At 41.4% G+C, this 14032-nt stretch overlaps 1 protein-coding gene across 2 annotated transcripts in view; it reads left to right on the forward strand.

Annotated features, from left to right (window-relative positions):
- The window catches only part of COG2 (component of oligomeric golgi complex 2), a 45169-nt gene extending 31521 nt beyond the window's left edge, over positions 1-13648 (forward strand). For both annotated transcript variants that reach the window (XM_019549878.1, XM_019549879.1), the window contains 9 exons: positions 961-1100; positions 4184-4245; positions 6335-6486; positions 7471-7671; positions 8453-8525; positions 8873-9015; positions 10699-10838; positions 12246-12426; positions 13207-13648. In XM_019549878.1, the coding sequence (XP_019405423.1) occupies positions 961-1100; positions 4184-4245; positions 6335-6486; positions 7471-7671; positions 8453-8525; positions 8873-9015; positions 10699-10838; positions 12246-12426; positions 13207-13302 (1188 nt within the window). In that variant the 3' untranslated portion in view covers positions 13303-13648. The remainder of the gene's footprint in view (positions 1-960; positions 1101-4183; positions 4246-6334; positions 6487-7470; positions 7672-8452; positions 8526-8872; positions 9016-10698; positions 10839-12245; positions 12427-13206) is intronic.
- The last annotated feature ends 384 nt before the right edge of the window (positions 13649-14032 follow it).

Consider the following 14032-nt stretch of genomic DNA (forward strand, 5'->3'; position numbering starts at 1 on the left):
GGCTAGGATCTGGAACCAACTTCCAAGAGAAATGGTGCTGGCTGTTACCCTGGGGGTGTTTAAGAGGAAGTTAGATGAACACCTTGCTGGGGTCATTTGACCTCAGTACTCTTTCCTGCCATGGCAGGGGTCGGACTCGATGATCTGCTCAGGTCCCTTCCTACCCTACCAACTATGACGCTGGTCATTTTTTCATTTCTCTTCACCAGGGTGTCAAACTCACAGTGGCCCATGGACTGGATGAGTAACACTGGGCTGGTCCATGGACCAGGAGCCTCCCCTGTCTCCACCTCCAAGCCAGATTCAGCACCCACTGTATGCTGTGGATGCCCCATGTGGTGTAGATCCCAGAGTGGCTGGTGTAATCCTGCTGGGGCAGGTATCACTTGTATCACAGATCGCAAACCAGCTGGAACAGGCACCATGCCACACACAACCCTCATTCCAGGATCCATAACACACATGGCTAATCTGGGACTGTGCAGCTCCTATTCTAGCTAGTCCGGGACGTGCGCTGCATGCAGCCGTGTGGGACCAGCCAGAGCAGGCACCAGGCGGCATGCACATCCCAGAGCATCCAGCACAGGTGCCACATGCAATGCAGTTCCTGGAGTGGCTGGAACAAGTTCCACCTGCAGTGCATATTCCAAGCCCTCTGTGGGGCCAGTTCAGGTCAGCTCAGCCACAGGGGCAGCACCTTGGGCCAGAAAATGGTGCTCCATGGACCAGATGTGATACATGGGCCATATGTTTGACACATCTGCTTTTCACTGTAGAAGAAAGTACTGAATATGTCCTTCAGTTCTCCTGCAATCCAGGGATCTGGTGGCAGGGAGACTAAATGGTCACTTTGAGCAATGGGTGCAACTATAATTTAATATGCTTCAGGGCTTATGGGTTTCATTATTTAATAGGAGATTATGAATTGCAGTTGTCAGAACTTGTTTTTCCTTCTGACAGAAATACACCACAAGCATGGATTTTGTACGGAAATTTGAACGACAGTGTGGCTCGCAGGCCAGCGTGAAAAGGTTGAGATCTCATCCTACCTACCATAGCTTTAACAATAAGTGGAATCTGCCTGTTTATTTCCAAATAAGGTTAGTATTTATTCTTTACTTTTAAGGAGGGAGCAGAAGTAAAGTTGAACTCTAGCTAAAAAGCCCAGTCCTAGGTCAGAGCTCTTTTACTCCTGGAAGTTGCACTTGCCAGTTAAGAAGAGCTGTGTTGAAACCTGGTGAGCTTGTCTACTGCACTGCTTACCAGGGTATGGTAGTTATCTTGCTTATGTGTCATTGAGCTAAACCAGTCAGAACCAGCCACATTTATACTGTGCTTTAGTTACATTGGTACATGGCCGATAAGACTGCCAGGTGCTGGTCTAGACAAGCTTTCAGACCTTTTGTTTACCTTGTGCATGTCAACCTTTGCTTCTCTAGTATTTCTGGAATTAGAGTGTTTGGTTGAGCAAAGTTCATGGAAGACATAAGTCTGCTGTTAGCAGGACTTTGAAGATGTGAAGGGTTGAATATGACATTGAGAGCTTTGTCACAGTTCTGTATCCCAGTGCATCTCTGCCTCCTGCTCTGATCACGTCTGGGCACTTCCTGAAGCGTAGTGTTATGCCTGTGCTTTTTCCAGAGCAGAGGCTTGCCGTTCTCCCACTTTTAGGCTGAATCCTGGGCTTACCGAACTTTGTACCAATCGTGTACCAATGCTACTCATCCAGCAGGTCTAATTGGACTGTGGTTCTTTACTCAGAGAGCTTGGGACTAGTGACCCAAAGCAGCCTTCTTAAAAAACGGAAGTTGTGTTTTCATCTTAACAATTAGTCTAGAACATAGGTAGTGTAAGAGTGGTGTCAATCATCTAAGAGGCAAGTATTTCTTAGGGTGATACTTTTTTTTGGACCAACTATGTAGCTGGGATAAAGTTAGACAGGTTTTTGAATTCACGACATCCTTTGTCAGGTCACGGGTTGATAAAGAGTGTTTTCCGTTCAAACGCTTGTCCAGCTCTATCCCAACCACCAAGTTGGTTCAATAAACGATCGCGAAGAAATCCTTGCCTCTCTCCAAAGCATAGCTAAGAGAGGATTTTTAAAACCGGTTTAAAACAGGTGCACACATGATTTTGCTGTCTAGCAGCTTGTCATCCTTTGACAAGAATTGTAGGTGGGTTGCTTTCACTTTACTCCCTTCAAACACTGTTGTGTGCCCTTCCTCAGCAGCATCTTTTCTCTTACCCCAGAAGTTCTTTGTCTCTGGTTTCCTGGACTCTGGTTCTCCTGTAAAGAGGGAGCTCAGATGATTAACCCAAGCTAGTGCCATGAGCTTAGCAGATATGCATGGTTTCTGCATTGTCTGGATATTTCTGTTGTAATATCTACCTATAGATAGCTATCTAAAAACTTTGTTTGCCTTCCTGCTTATGAGATATATAAAATTTACAGAGCAGCTCCATTTCCTTCATAAACTTTGAAATGTAATTTTGATTAAATGTTCTTGAACCAAAATTGAGGTTTCAGCATTGTTTCAATAAAACAGGAAAGGAGCTTTGGCATATCCCTTTGTCTGAAAATACTTTGCCTGTAGGACACCTGAGATCAGATGAACTTTTTTCCACTGATTAAAACAAATATAAAAAATAATTCCTTTTAGACCTTTGTGCTTTTGTTCAAGGTTGCTACTTAGCCATTCAGCTAAATGTAAATGATAAAATGATGGAAGTCATTTGTGAAAGTTATAAAGTTATTCATATCACTTCTGAATCTTGTGATGTGATTCAGGAAGATCATTGAATATTTATTGAATATTTCTTTTGCACAGATTCTGAAAATACTGATACATTAATTTCAAATCATGAATGGACATCAGGGAAACTATTGGTTTAAGCATGATTTTAGCTTTAGATTAAGTGTTGATATTCATTGACACACTTAAATTGAACAGGCTTTTTGATGGAAACCACTATGTGTTCTTAACGTTAAGATTTCTGTTGACTGTATAAGCTGAGAGAGAAAACTGCACAGAGGAGTTGCTGGGGCTGAAATAAATGCTTACGATGTTGTTAGGGAGCTTCTGCCTCATGGCACATTTGACAAAGGTCTTGGTAGTTGTCTAGTATTAAGTCATGTTTCTTGCTTTTAGAAAACATGAACATGCCTGTCACAGCTTGGTAGTTTATAAAGATAATGCAGTGTCGGGAATGCAGTATTTAATTGGTTATGATTAGAAAGAATATTAGCTTATACAGCTTATTGTGAGAAGATGGGAACTGCTCTTTGTGATCAGGCCTGTGGTCCAGTGCAGTATATCACATTTGTCATGGATGATGCTGGCACGCAGATGACACTTCAAAAGTTACTGCAAACTTTGTAGTGGGTAATAATGAACTTTTTTGGTGAAAGTTGCATGGAAAAGTCTATACTGTGGAAATTGAAGCAAAAAATAGGCAAATCACAAATGACACAAAAGAGAAATTCTCCTAATAGACAAATATAAAAGGGCAGCTTTGCTTCATGGTAATTAAAGAAAATCTTGGTAAGAACCAACACACTGAAAAACAGGATGCTGGAGCTGCATAATGTGCTAGGCAGATAAGTACCTTGTGCCTGTGCACCCTGTTGAGGCAACAAATCTTGGAATGCAGGAAGGAACTGAAGGTTTTAATCCTAACTTTTCTGCTTATAACCCAAAAATCTATCTTCTTGGAAAAAAGAGGTCAAGGCATCCTGGGAGGAACTATTGATTTTTCTCAGGTACAGACCTGTTTGCAGAACCTTGTGCCACTGTTCATTAGCAAACATGTAGAAAGCTACAGACACCATAATCATGTGATGCACCTGAAGGTCAGCTAAAGCAAATGTGAGATGTGTTGACTTTTTTCAATGTGAAAACACTTAAAACTAAACACTTTTTTTCTCACTAAAGCTGAGGACTTGGCAATGTCTGTAAGGTGCCATTTTTTTTCTCAGAATGGTTAAAATTATAACTTTTATCACTTCCTGTTTATACTGTATAAGCTATATCTCAGCCTGTGAAATGTCACTGTTTCTCTTTCAAATCCTTTCCAAACCACAAACATTTTGGTTTTTTTATGTAGCTGACATGTAAGATATATGTTTAGACACCAGTTTAAATTGTTTTTTATCATTAACATTGAATATTTTTCTTTCCATCAGGTTTAGAGAGATAGCAGAGGCCTTAGAAGCAGCACTTTCTGATAGCCTAGAAGATGCACCAGGTAAATTTCCTGTGCCATGCCTACCAATTTTTATAGTGTCTATAAATTGTTACCAGGTAATGATGAAGACTGGTTGTTAATGACCAAATCTTAAATACTTAAAATCACATTTGTTCCTAGTAAGTCAGATGAAAAGGCTAAATTAAGTCAGTAAAATGTGCAGCATGATCTTTCTTTATACAATTCAGCTGACCTTTCTAAATTAGTGTAGGTCTCCTATGGGGGGAATTAGAAGGTTATGCCATCTGTGTGTACCTCTTGCTTTAGCAGCTGTAAGCTTGTAAGTAGGAAAGGAGGAAATAGCAGATTCTCTGCAGCATTTGTACTTGTTACACTTGGTGATGTTGGTGTCATACCAAGGAATTGCTTGTATGCCATGTTGGCTATAAATTGGGAAGTAACAGTGAATTCATATCTATGGAGTGAATTTAAGACAGTGCATGGGTGGATCTAGAATTTTGAAAAGGGGCGTGCAGATGGTGAGATGCATCATCCCATATAAAATGACACATTTTTTTCCAGTTAGGACTAAAACAGAAGCTTTACTAATATGCTAGGGCATAGGTCTGTATTATTTAGTTTAAGATTGAAGCAAAAACAAGTATAATTTATTCGGAATGAGCTAAAAATTGTCTGCAGGGCTGTGAAATAGGAGTTACATTACTAGGAACAACTAAGAGACAGCACCATTGCAGAACAAAGGCTAGCTTGATTGGTGGAACATCAAGAACATTAAAAGAAGAGAAGGGCATAAACATTTGTGATATGAAGAGTTTAGAAGGGGCCAGGTAGACTATAATGAGGCAAGAAGTCAAGAGACTCCCTTAGCACTGCCTGACTAGAAATGCTGCTGGCACTGCCAGGTAACTGGTTTTAAACTTTGGGTGGACCAGGAATCAAAGAGGGGCTCAAGTGCTCCCGTGCACTTCCCTGGATACACCCCTGGGAGGATGAATAATATTAAATAGGATTGAAGGAAACTGGCTGGTGGTATAAGAGTAGGACTTAATGCGCTTTTAGAATATGAAGAAGAGCCAGCTAAAATCAGCACTTTTATAAAATGAACTAGATTTTCTAAGCATATGACTGAGTTGAAAATCAGACAGCCAGGTTGTGGATGGAACACCCTGCTTTTGTTTCAAGTATTTATAATTAATCTGGAAACTAAGTGAGAAGTACTTAGCCCCCAAATAGTAAACTATTGAACAGTTGTATCAAAGCTGCTTAAAAATGATTATATTATGGGTGTTACTTTTATGAGTTGTCAATAAATATTTGAAGTAGGCTCCTCGTACTGGCAGTTGCAACACTATAGCTTGTTGCAGTTGTCAGTACAGGGAAGGATTACTGTTTTGATTGGCAGCTTGTATGCACTTGGTCAACATTGTAGTTTTTGGGGGTTTGTTGTAATGTCCCTTGTGAAACCTGGGATTAGATAACATTTCCAGAACTGGTTTTCGTTATTTCATCAGATCACCAGGGACCTGATTTGCATTCTCACCACATTTGCCAAGGGATGTACTCTTATCTGCTGCCTTTATGTTGCACTTTCATACACAAAATAGGGGTTCTTTGAGATCTACATCAGAGATGTCCAATTTGGGCTGGCCATGTGCTACATGAACTATATCCTGGGCTCCTGGGATTTCTCCCTTCCCCCCCCAACCAGCCCACTGCCCCATAGGCAGGGCAGGGCTGGTGGTATGTGGTCCCTTGACCCACTGGCTACACAGGTGGTGCACAGGCTCTTGCTGCAGTGGTGACACTCAGAACTCCAGGGCCCTCTCCTGCCACACAGCGATGAGAAAGACAGTTGCAGGGCCCACAGGCCACATGCTGGCCCCTCACAGGCTACCAGCTGGACAGCCCTAATCTAGAGGAATGTGGATCTGAACTTAAATAGTTCCCTTTAAACGTTCTTACTCAGTTATCTTTGCCACCTTCAGAATAATTTGTGACTGCTGAAGTTTAGAACGTTTCGATTTTTAGAAGTTAATAATAAAACAGTTTAAATACATTATTATAGGCTTTTAAAAAATAAAATTTTGACTCATGATTAGTAACTTAACCTTTACTCTCTTGTCTTTAGCTGAAAGCTCATACTGTCTGTTAGCCACTCATATGGTGTGGGTGAGTCTTTTGAAGTGTTGGTCAGATCAGATTTTTCTACCATTACTAACACATCGTTTGTGGAAGCTTACCCTGCAGATCTTAGCACGCTACTCTGTGTTCGTTAATGAGGTAAGAAAATAGTACCTTTTTAGGTGAAGAAATGCTTATTGTTGCATTTTTAGTTAGGTCCATGACACTAAAAAAGGTACCACCGCAAAACATGTTCCGTGTTACTGGTGTGTCAGTACTGTTTCAAGAATGTTCTTGACAGCCTGTTCACCAGCTGGTCATCGTAAAAAACAGTTCAGTTGTTCACTATAGTGTTCACTTGAGTTCTGTGTTATAGCTGAAACAACTAAACTGCTGACCCTGTCACTTTATTGCTGGGAAATTATTCATCAAAGCCTGTAGTGTTTAGAGCAATGATTCTCAATCAGGGTGTTGTGAGATCCTTTTTAAGGGTGCACTGGTAGGTGTGCAAACACCTATATATATTTTCAACACCATGGACTACTATATGAAATCTCTGTGAATCATTCTGACCTGTTGTGGTCTTTCTGAGTGCTCTGCAACAGAAGAATTGTTCTATTATTGTTTCATAACCAAAAATGAGTGAAAGCTAAGGGCTTACATTCTCTGATGGGTGCTGTAAGCGTAAGGTTATGATATATTTTTACAAAGGTGAAAGTAACATAACTGTCACATTTCTTTACAAAATGGAAAAAAAACATAAAGTCATGACCCTTATGCCTTCTTCCAGTACAGTCTAAACTCAGGCACAGTGATATAACTTTGAACATCCTGTTTTATGGACTTGACTCCAATACCAAATTTTTACATGCGTCTTTTTAAAAGAAGGTATATTTGAGTTTTATGTAATGCAGCTCTTGGGTGATGCTGTGAAGGGTCAGACTCTTTGAGGTCTTAGGTTTGTGTTTAAAAAACATGATCCTGAGAAAACAGGAATAAGCTTTGTGTTGATTGCTAATAACTTGTAAGTATATGTTATTGGGGTGGGGGGAAAGATGGGAGGCCTGCCCACATCAGAGTTGCATATCCAGCTTGTGAAACCTTTTCTAAGAAGGATGCTCATTGTTCATTCTGATATCACAGCTTTTGCTCAGGCCTATCTCTAATGAAAGTACAAAGGACAACAAAAAATCTGTGGCAACCATTAGCAAGGAATCTGTTGTAAACCTGAACTCAAATGAGGATCAGGGAAGTGTCCCTTCTCCAGAAGCACAGCCTTTACCTTCTATATCCAATATTCAGCTGGTGTATGTAGCTGCAGATCTGGAGAAACTTCAAGAGCAGGTTTGTGTGTTACTGTACGTACATGAAAGCTTTATTTGACTGCATGTTCATACTGTTTGGCAGTGTTCATAACTTATTAAATATTTACCAGTGTTGAAGCTAGCACAGTCTACGTTTAGGAGATATTCAAAGGACTGAAGCCTTACAGAGGCTGTTTTATATTTAATTTGGATCTTACAGAGAAACTAGTCTCTGAGAAACTAGTTCAAGTACAGATAATTTTAAGGTTCTAGCTTCTCAGTATAACACTGTTTTGATAGTTACTATACCAGCTGCTGAAACCAGGAATTTTGTTCCTTTTTGGTATCAATGAGCTAGGCTCTCACCTCTCAGTGTGATATCAGTTGTCAGAAAGACTAGTATTCAGGGACATCGTACACGATTGGGTTCCATGTTCCAACACATTAGTAGTTTAAACAGACATTTACTGTTTTACAAGTCTCACAACTAGCTTACATTTTGCACATCCGCTGTACTTTCAGTTGATTCAGGTGAAGTTTCCCAAACCCTTGAATGAACAGACTTGCTTTGGAATAATGTTGTTTTATTAGCTTGAGATGTTTTGCATTGGGGATGGAAATGGGAGAAGGCACTGAATATGTAATACTTTATTGTCATGTCACACTTTGATCATGTTAATTCCCATCTAATAGTAAGTAAAATACAGACATTGATTTAACATAGCCCTCTCTTCTTTTTAATTTATGACATATTTGCAGAACTTAAAAAAACAGAGCCAAATACATTCATAACGGGTGGTTGTATGTGTGTTTTTGTTCAGCTTCCTGAACTCTTGGAAATAATCATACCAAAACTTGAAATGATTGGCTTCAAGAATCTATCCTGTATCACAGGTAAAGCTGTGGGTTTGACTTTTAGCCATTGCTAATTTTTTTAGCCATAGCTGTTAACTAAAAATGGTCTTGATGGGAACCTCCAGCTTCAGAAAAGTTTCCACTGATCTGGGGAGGAGGGTCGGGTGTTGAAACTGAACTGGCTATGAAATAAGCTGTTAGTAGATATTTCTCCAAATTGTGTAATACCATATATAGATATGAACTGCAGTAATACCAGGGTTGTGTGTTGAAGGTGTTGCATCTGGTTCTGGGACATTGGGAATGGGAAAAGTTGCATCAGTTTGCTAATCTTTGTGGTTGAGCAAGGTAGCTCAGTTTACACCTCAGTCTTTGTACTTCAACAGGAGCCTTAGAAGACTCGAAGGCTTCTTTATCAGCCTGCATGCCCACTTTGAATGATAGGATTATTCAGGATTTAAGTGAGAACTGTTTCAGTTACCTGAAAAGTGCCCTAGAAGTTCCAAGGCTCTACAGGAGAACGAATAAGGTAACAACAATGCTTGTGAAAAGAATGCTTTTATGAAAAATTTAGACTGTGAGTGTAATCAGACGATGATTCAGAGTTCCTATCAAATGTATCTATAAGAGCTTGCAATAACCCCCTTCTATGAGTACTTCATATTTACCAGCTGGCTCAATTATTAAAATAGTTAAAACCTACTGTCAGTACAGACTCCCAGTACATCTGTCACAGAGTAAATTAGTTCTGTTCTGTAAGAAAAGTGAAGTGGACACACAATGCACAGCCTTACACCAATGTAAGTCACTCCACTCCTGGGGTAGAGTTACCCTGCAGAAAGTTAGGAGTAACTATACACTGGTAGATGGTCACATGTCCACTCTGCTAATCATTTTCAGATAACGCAACCTTCTGGTAACGGCACACTTGCTCCCCTGCCAAGCACTGTAGTAGTGCATACTGCAAGCAACATGCTTAGGAGGACTGGTCATGTATCTGTTCCTTGCTATGGAATAAACTTACTATTGAGTAAAATGTGATATTCTGTAATAATTGTGTTTAAGCCACCAATGGCTGGGAACCTTCAAGAACGGTTTTTTTCCAGAACCAGATGTATAGTTTTGTCCAATGTACTGCAGCCATCTGTACACTTGTAGATATTTTTTGCTAAGAGGGGAGATTGTCATGGTCATGAAAAGTGACCTCCCATCTCCTCCTCAGATTTAGTTCTCATCTTCCCAGTCAAACTTCTCCAGAGCTGAAGATGAAAGTGTATTGGCTCTACCACTGCTCTACCTGTTCTGTGAACAAATGAGAAACTTTAAACTGTGGAGCTGTCAAACCTGTTCATTTAGTGCAGGAGTGTCAAGCTCATGTGACCCCACAGGTCAGATGAGTGGTGTGGGGCCAGTCCATGGGCCAGTTGAATGGCATGTGGTAGGTCACTGGCACGTGGCTGGCCCCACAGTTGGGCCGTGGTCCTGCCCTTATTCCTCCCTTACCCCCTCTTTCCCCTCCCCCCGCTTCCCGCACAAGCCAGACCAGCACGTGTGGTACTTGCTGTGGCCAGTCAGGACCCTGTGCCACATGGTGCCTGCTCCAGCCAATCCAGGACCCCCCACTGTACGTGGTATCTTCCACTGAAGTATCCGGTGGGCAGGGGGGAGCGCGGTGCACCACGTGCAGCATGGGTTCCAGGTCAGCTGGAGTGGGCGCTATGTGCCCTGGCCCTGCACACACCACATGTAGTGTGAGGGTCAACTCCAGACCCAGAGACAGCACAAGGGTCAAATGGTGGGTTTCTATGGCTGATCCGGTCCACAGGCTGCATCTCTGACAGGCCAGAGTTAGGGAATATCACATTTTCCAGGAGTGGGTAGAAAGCAAATATTAGTTGCAGGGGGGCACTGCTCTTCAGACAGTAGTTTGCCACATTGTTACAACCAGCAGGTTCCCTGTTTGCTGCTACTTAATGTTACTCAAGATTTTCTGGTTTGTTGGGTAATTGTGTGACTCTTTCCCTTTCCTGAGCATGGAATCTTATGTGCCAGATTGTTGTCAACAAAGTCTGCCTTGGACTTATGTGTCTTGCATTTGGGCTTATGTGTCTTGCATTTGCGTTACACACGGTAATACTTGGCACTAAAGTTTTTAAATAACAGAATATTTATCTCTTCTTTTCCCCACCTTGCTTTCTACATCATCTACCAGGAGGTACCAACTAAAGCTTCACCATACGTAGACAGTGCTCTGAAACCTTTTTATCGACTGTGGAGTGAGTACAAAGATATATTGAAACAGCCCATGGTTCATCAGTGGTTGGAAGGTGCCTTCTCTGAAAGCACACAGAAGTAAGTAAAAAAGAAGTAGAGTCGTATATAGAACAATAACATTATTAGCTGAAATTCTGATACGTTTTGGTTTGTCATATCTGAAAAATTATCTATAATTTAGTGCAGTTGTAAAAATAAGGCAAGAATTAATTGCTCTGTCATAATAATATATCTGTGCAAACATAGTGTAGTCTATGTAAACAGGATGCAGGCCTAAGGGTTAGCAGATTTGGATTCTTGTTCATAGCTTTGCTTCCAGCAAGCTACTCAACCTGGGCTTAAGCACACATGCATTGCTTAGGCCCTTTCTACGTGTTACAGGTTTAGCGCAATTAATTGATTAATTCCATGATTACATGGAGACCAGTTATATCTACAAAATAACTATCATACAATAAAAATCTCCAACCAGCTTTAAAGTTAGACCTCAAAAACACATACTAGCTTTATAGCTGGTTGCTACTGAGCTTTAATTTGCACATGTAGAGCTCTCTCCCATGCATTGGGAGCCCCATAAGCTGATGGGGCTCCCAGCCTCAGGGGTACAAACCTGGAGCCCTGGGGATCACAGCTGCTGTGATCCCCAGGGCTCAGGTGTGTGAAGCCCCTAGGCCCACATGGGGCTCTGAGTCTCAGCTCTGCTTCCTGCATGGGACCCAGAGACCCCACAGCTAACAGGGTCCCAGTTCCTGGCTGCAGCTCACACACAGTGAGGACCTGAAGCCCTGTCAACTGCAGGGTCTTTGGGTCTTGGCTGCACATGGTCCCCCATGGCTTGAAGCCACTTCAGCAAAGGGGCCTCCCGGCTGTGGGTGCCTGCTTTTTGCCCATGCAGGGTGAGCCCAGAACCAGACTCCCCCTACACTGGCAATAAGGCATGAGTCAGGTTCAATACACAATCCACAATCACGTGGCAAGGCAGATACGTAGCATGGCAGGAGGAGTAATTGTGTGGATCACACATTAGTTCCAGTTGCACCTTTAGCTGCATGTTTGGAGGGAGCCTTAGTGTTGCAGTGTTGAGCTAACACAAGAACCTGTCTCATTTTCAGAAGTGAATGAAGTGCTCTGGAACCCCTCACTGACTGGTAGCGGACAGCGCTGAAGTACTTTTAAAAATCTGTGCCTTAACCTTTCTGTGTTGCCTTTCTCTTCATCTTAAACTGGATTTAGTGGTTACCCACTTTTTTAAAATGGCTTTGAGATTTGGGAATGAAGCTCTTAATATTTTTAGTGTTTTATTAAGTATTTCATAGTTAAAAATGGAAAAAGGTTCAGGTATCACCCATCTCAAAATGTTTGAAGTCTAGAAATGATATTGGTGGGGGGGTTCTCTTTTGCGCTGTTGTATGCATGGTGTGTTGTATGACGTGCATGTGTATGTAAGAGCTTAACTGTCTTTCTCATTACCCTGTCTTTACTCAGATATTATGAAACTGTATCAGATGTTTTGAGCTCTGTAAAGAAAATGGAAGAGAGCTTGAAAAGGCTGAAACAGGCAAGAAAAACTGTAACTCCAAACAATGTTGGTTCAAATGGGGGCATGAGTGATGATAACAAAATCAGACTACAGTTAGCCCTGGATGTTGAGTACTTTGGGGACCAGGTAAGGTGCAATAGGAGTAAGTTTCATTGTAATGGAATTACTATTGCAGAGTATTTTGTGGCCTAACTTAATTGTTCAGTTTTATTCGGATTGACTAGAAAGAGCTTTCAGTAGAAATGTCTGTGCTGGATGAGGTTTCTCCTTTAAACCTTTGAGCTTTTCCTGTGCTGCAGAAACTTGTCAGATTTATCATAAGTGTTCCTGTTCCAGAGGGGGCAAACCTAAGGCCAGTCAAAATACTTTTCTGAAAGTCCAGAGTAAGAGACTATTCCCAGAACAGCCAGTGTTTATAGCAATCCCCTGGGTACCAAAGTTCCCAGGTTCAAACCCCAGCTTTGCTTGCCTGTTCTGGGCTGGATGGGTGTCTCTGTCTTTCATGCTCTAGCCAGAAAATTCATCTGAGAAAGCTGTATTAAAAATCATTGCACGCTTCCATACAAAAAATCAGTGTCATCAGCATTTTGTGACAAAAGCATTTGACTGGAAAAATTCCCGCTGGCTCTAGTGATGGATGGCCTGGAAAATGTAAATGTTTGCCTGAAAAATGTGTGTATGTTAAGTGAAAAGAGATAACAGAACAAAGTTTGGAGAGGAGCCTTTTTATGGAGAGCATCATTTGCTGGGATGGCATTTGCTTCAGGTCAGCATAAGGCAAAGTTTCATATGGTCTTTTCTAATTTTTTTCTAGTAATATGATGCCAATTAGTAAGGTGTCATTTGCTAATCCCACAAAAGCGGAAAAAGGGCAACAATTTAATATTTTTCCTATGGCTTTTTTAGATGCAAAAGATGGGATTGCAGACAAGTGACACAAAAAGTTTTTCAGCTCTCACAGAGCTTGTTCAAGCTGCCAAGGATCAGGCTGCTGTGGAATAATAGCCTTAAATATTTTGGAAAGCATATGAAGATGAACCATGTCTCCAAAAGACGGGGGAATTGTTTTACTGTCCTCTCTCAAATGCTGTTTAGCAACAAAGTGCTTCCTGACGTATTTCCTGCAACAAGTCAATGCACCTTTTGTCAAGATACAGACTTGTCTGACCAAAAACACCACCTAAGAGAGCATATACCAGTCCTTCCATTGTATGGAAGACGATTTGAAGAGTTCTAAATGTTTTATTGTAGAATAAAAACAAAAAAAAGTCTTTATTTTTATTATAAATCTTACAATATGGAAGAATTGATTTAACATGATTAAAATAAATATGTAATGAATTCTGTCTTTCTAATTGTATCATTTGTGTGGGAGGAGGTTTGGCGCAATGGACTCTGTGGTTCTAGGGTTTTTTCAGTTAAAGGCCCTTGGCAGGCATGCAGTTAAAGCTATGATGGGGTCTGATGCAGTTATATTTCCAGCCATGCCAAATGGGCATGGCAGGAGATACAATTGTGGGATCAAGCATCAGATCCCATCACACCTTATTGCTGGTACAGGGGGAGCCCAGGATATAGATCTGGAGCTCCTCTTAAACCAGCAAGTACCAGGCTCCCATGGCTGGGATCCTCATCAGCTGCTGGGCTCCCAGCCATGTGGGGACACCATGCAGCTCTGAAGCTGGAGGACATCAGCTGGTTTGTGTAATAACTTTGTGGCTTACTCCTTGTT

This window comes from Crocodylus porosus, unplaced genomic scaffold, assembly GCF_001723895.1.
Source record: "Crocodylus porosus isolate Cpor-Errol unplaced genomic scaffold, CroPor_comp1, whole genome shotgun sequence".
Classification (NCBI taxonomy): Eukaryota; Metazoa; Chordata; order Crocodylia; family Crocodylidae; genus Crocodylus; species Crocodylus porosus.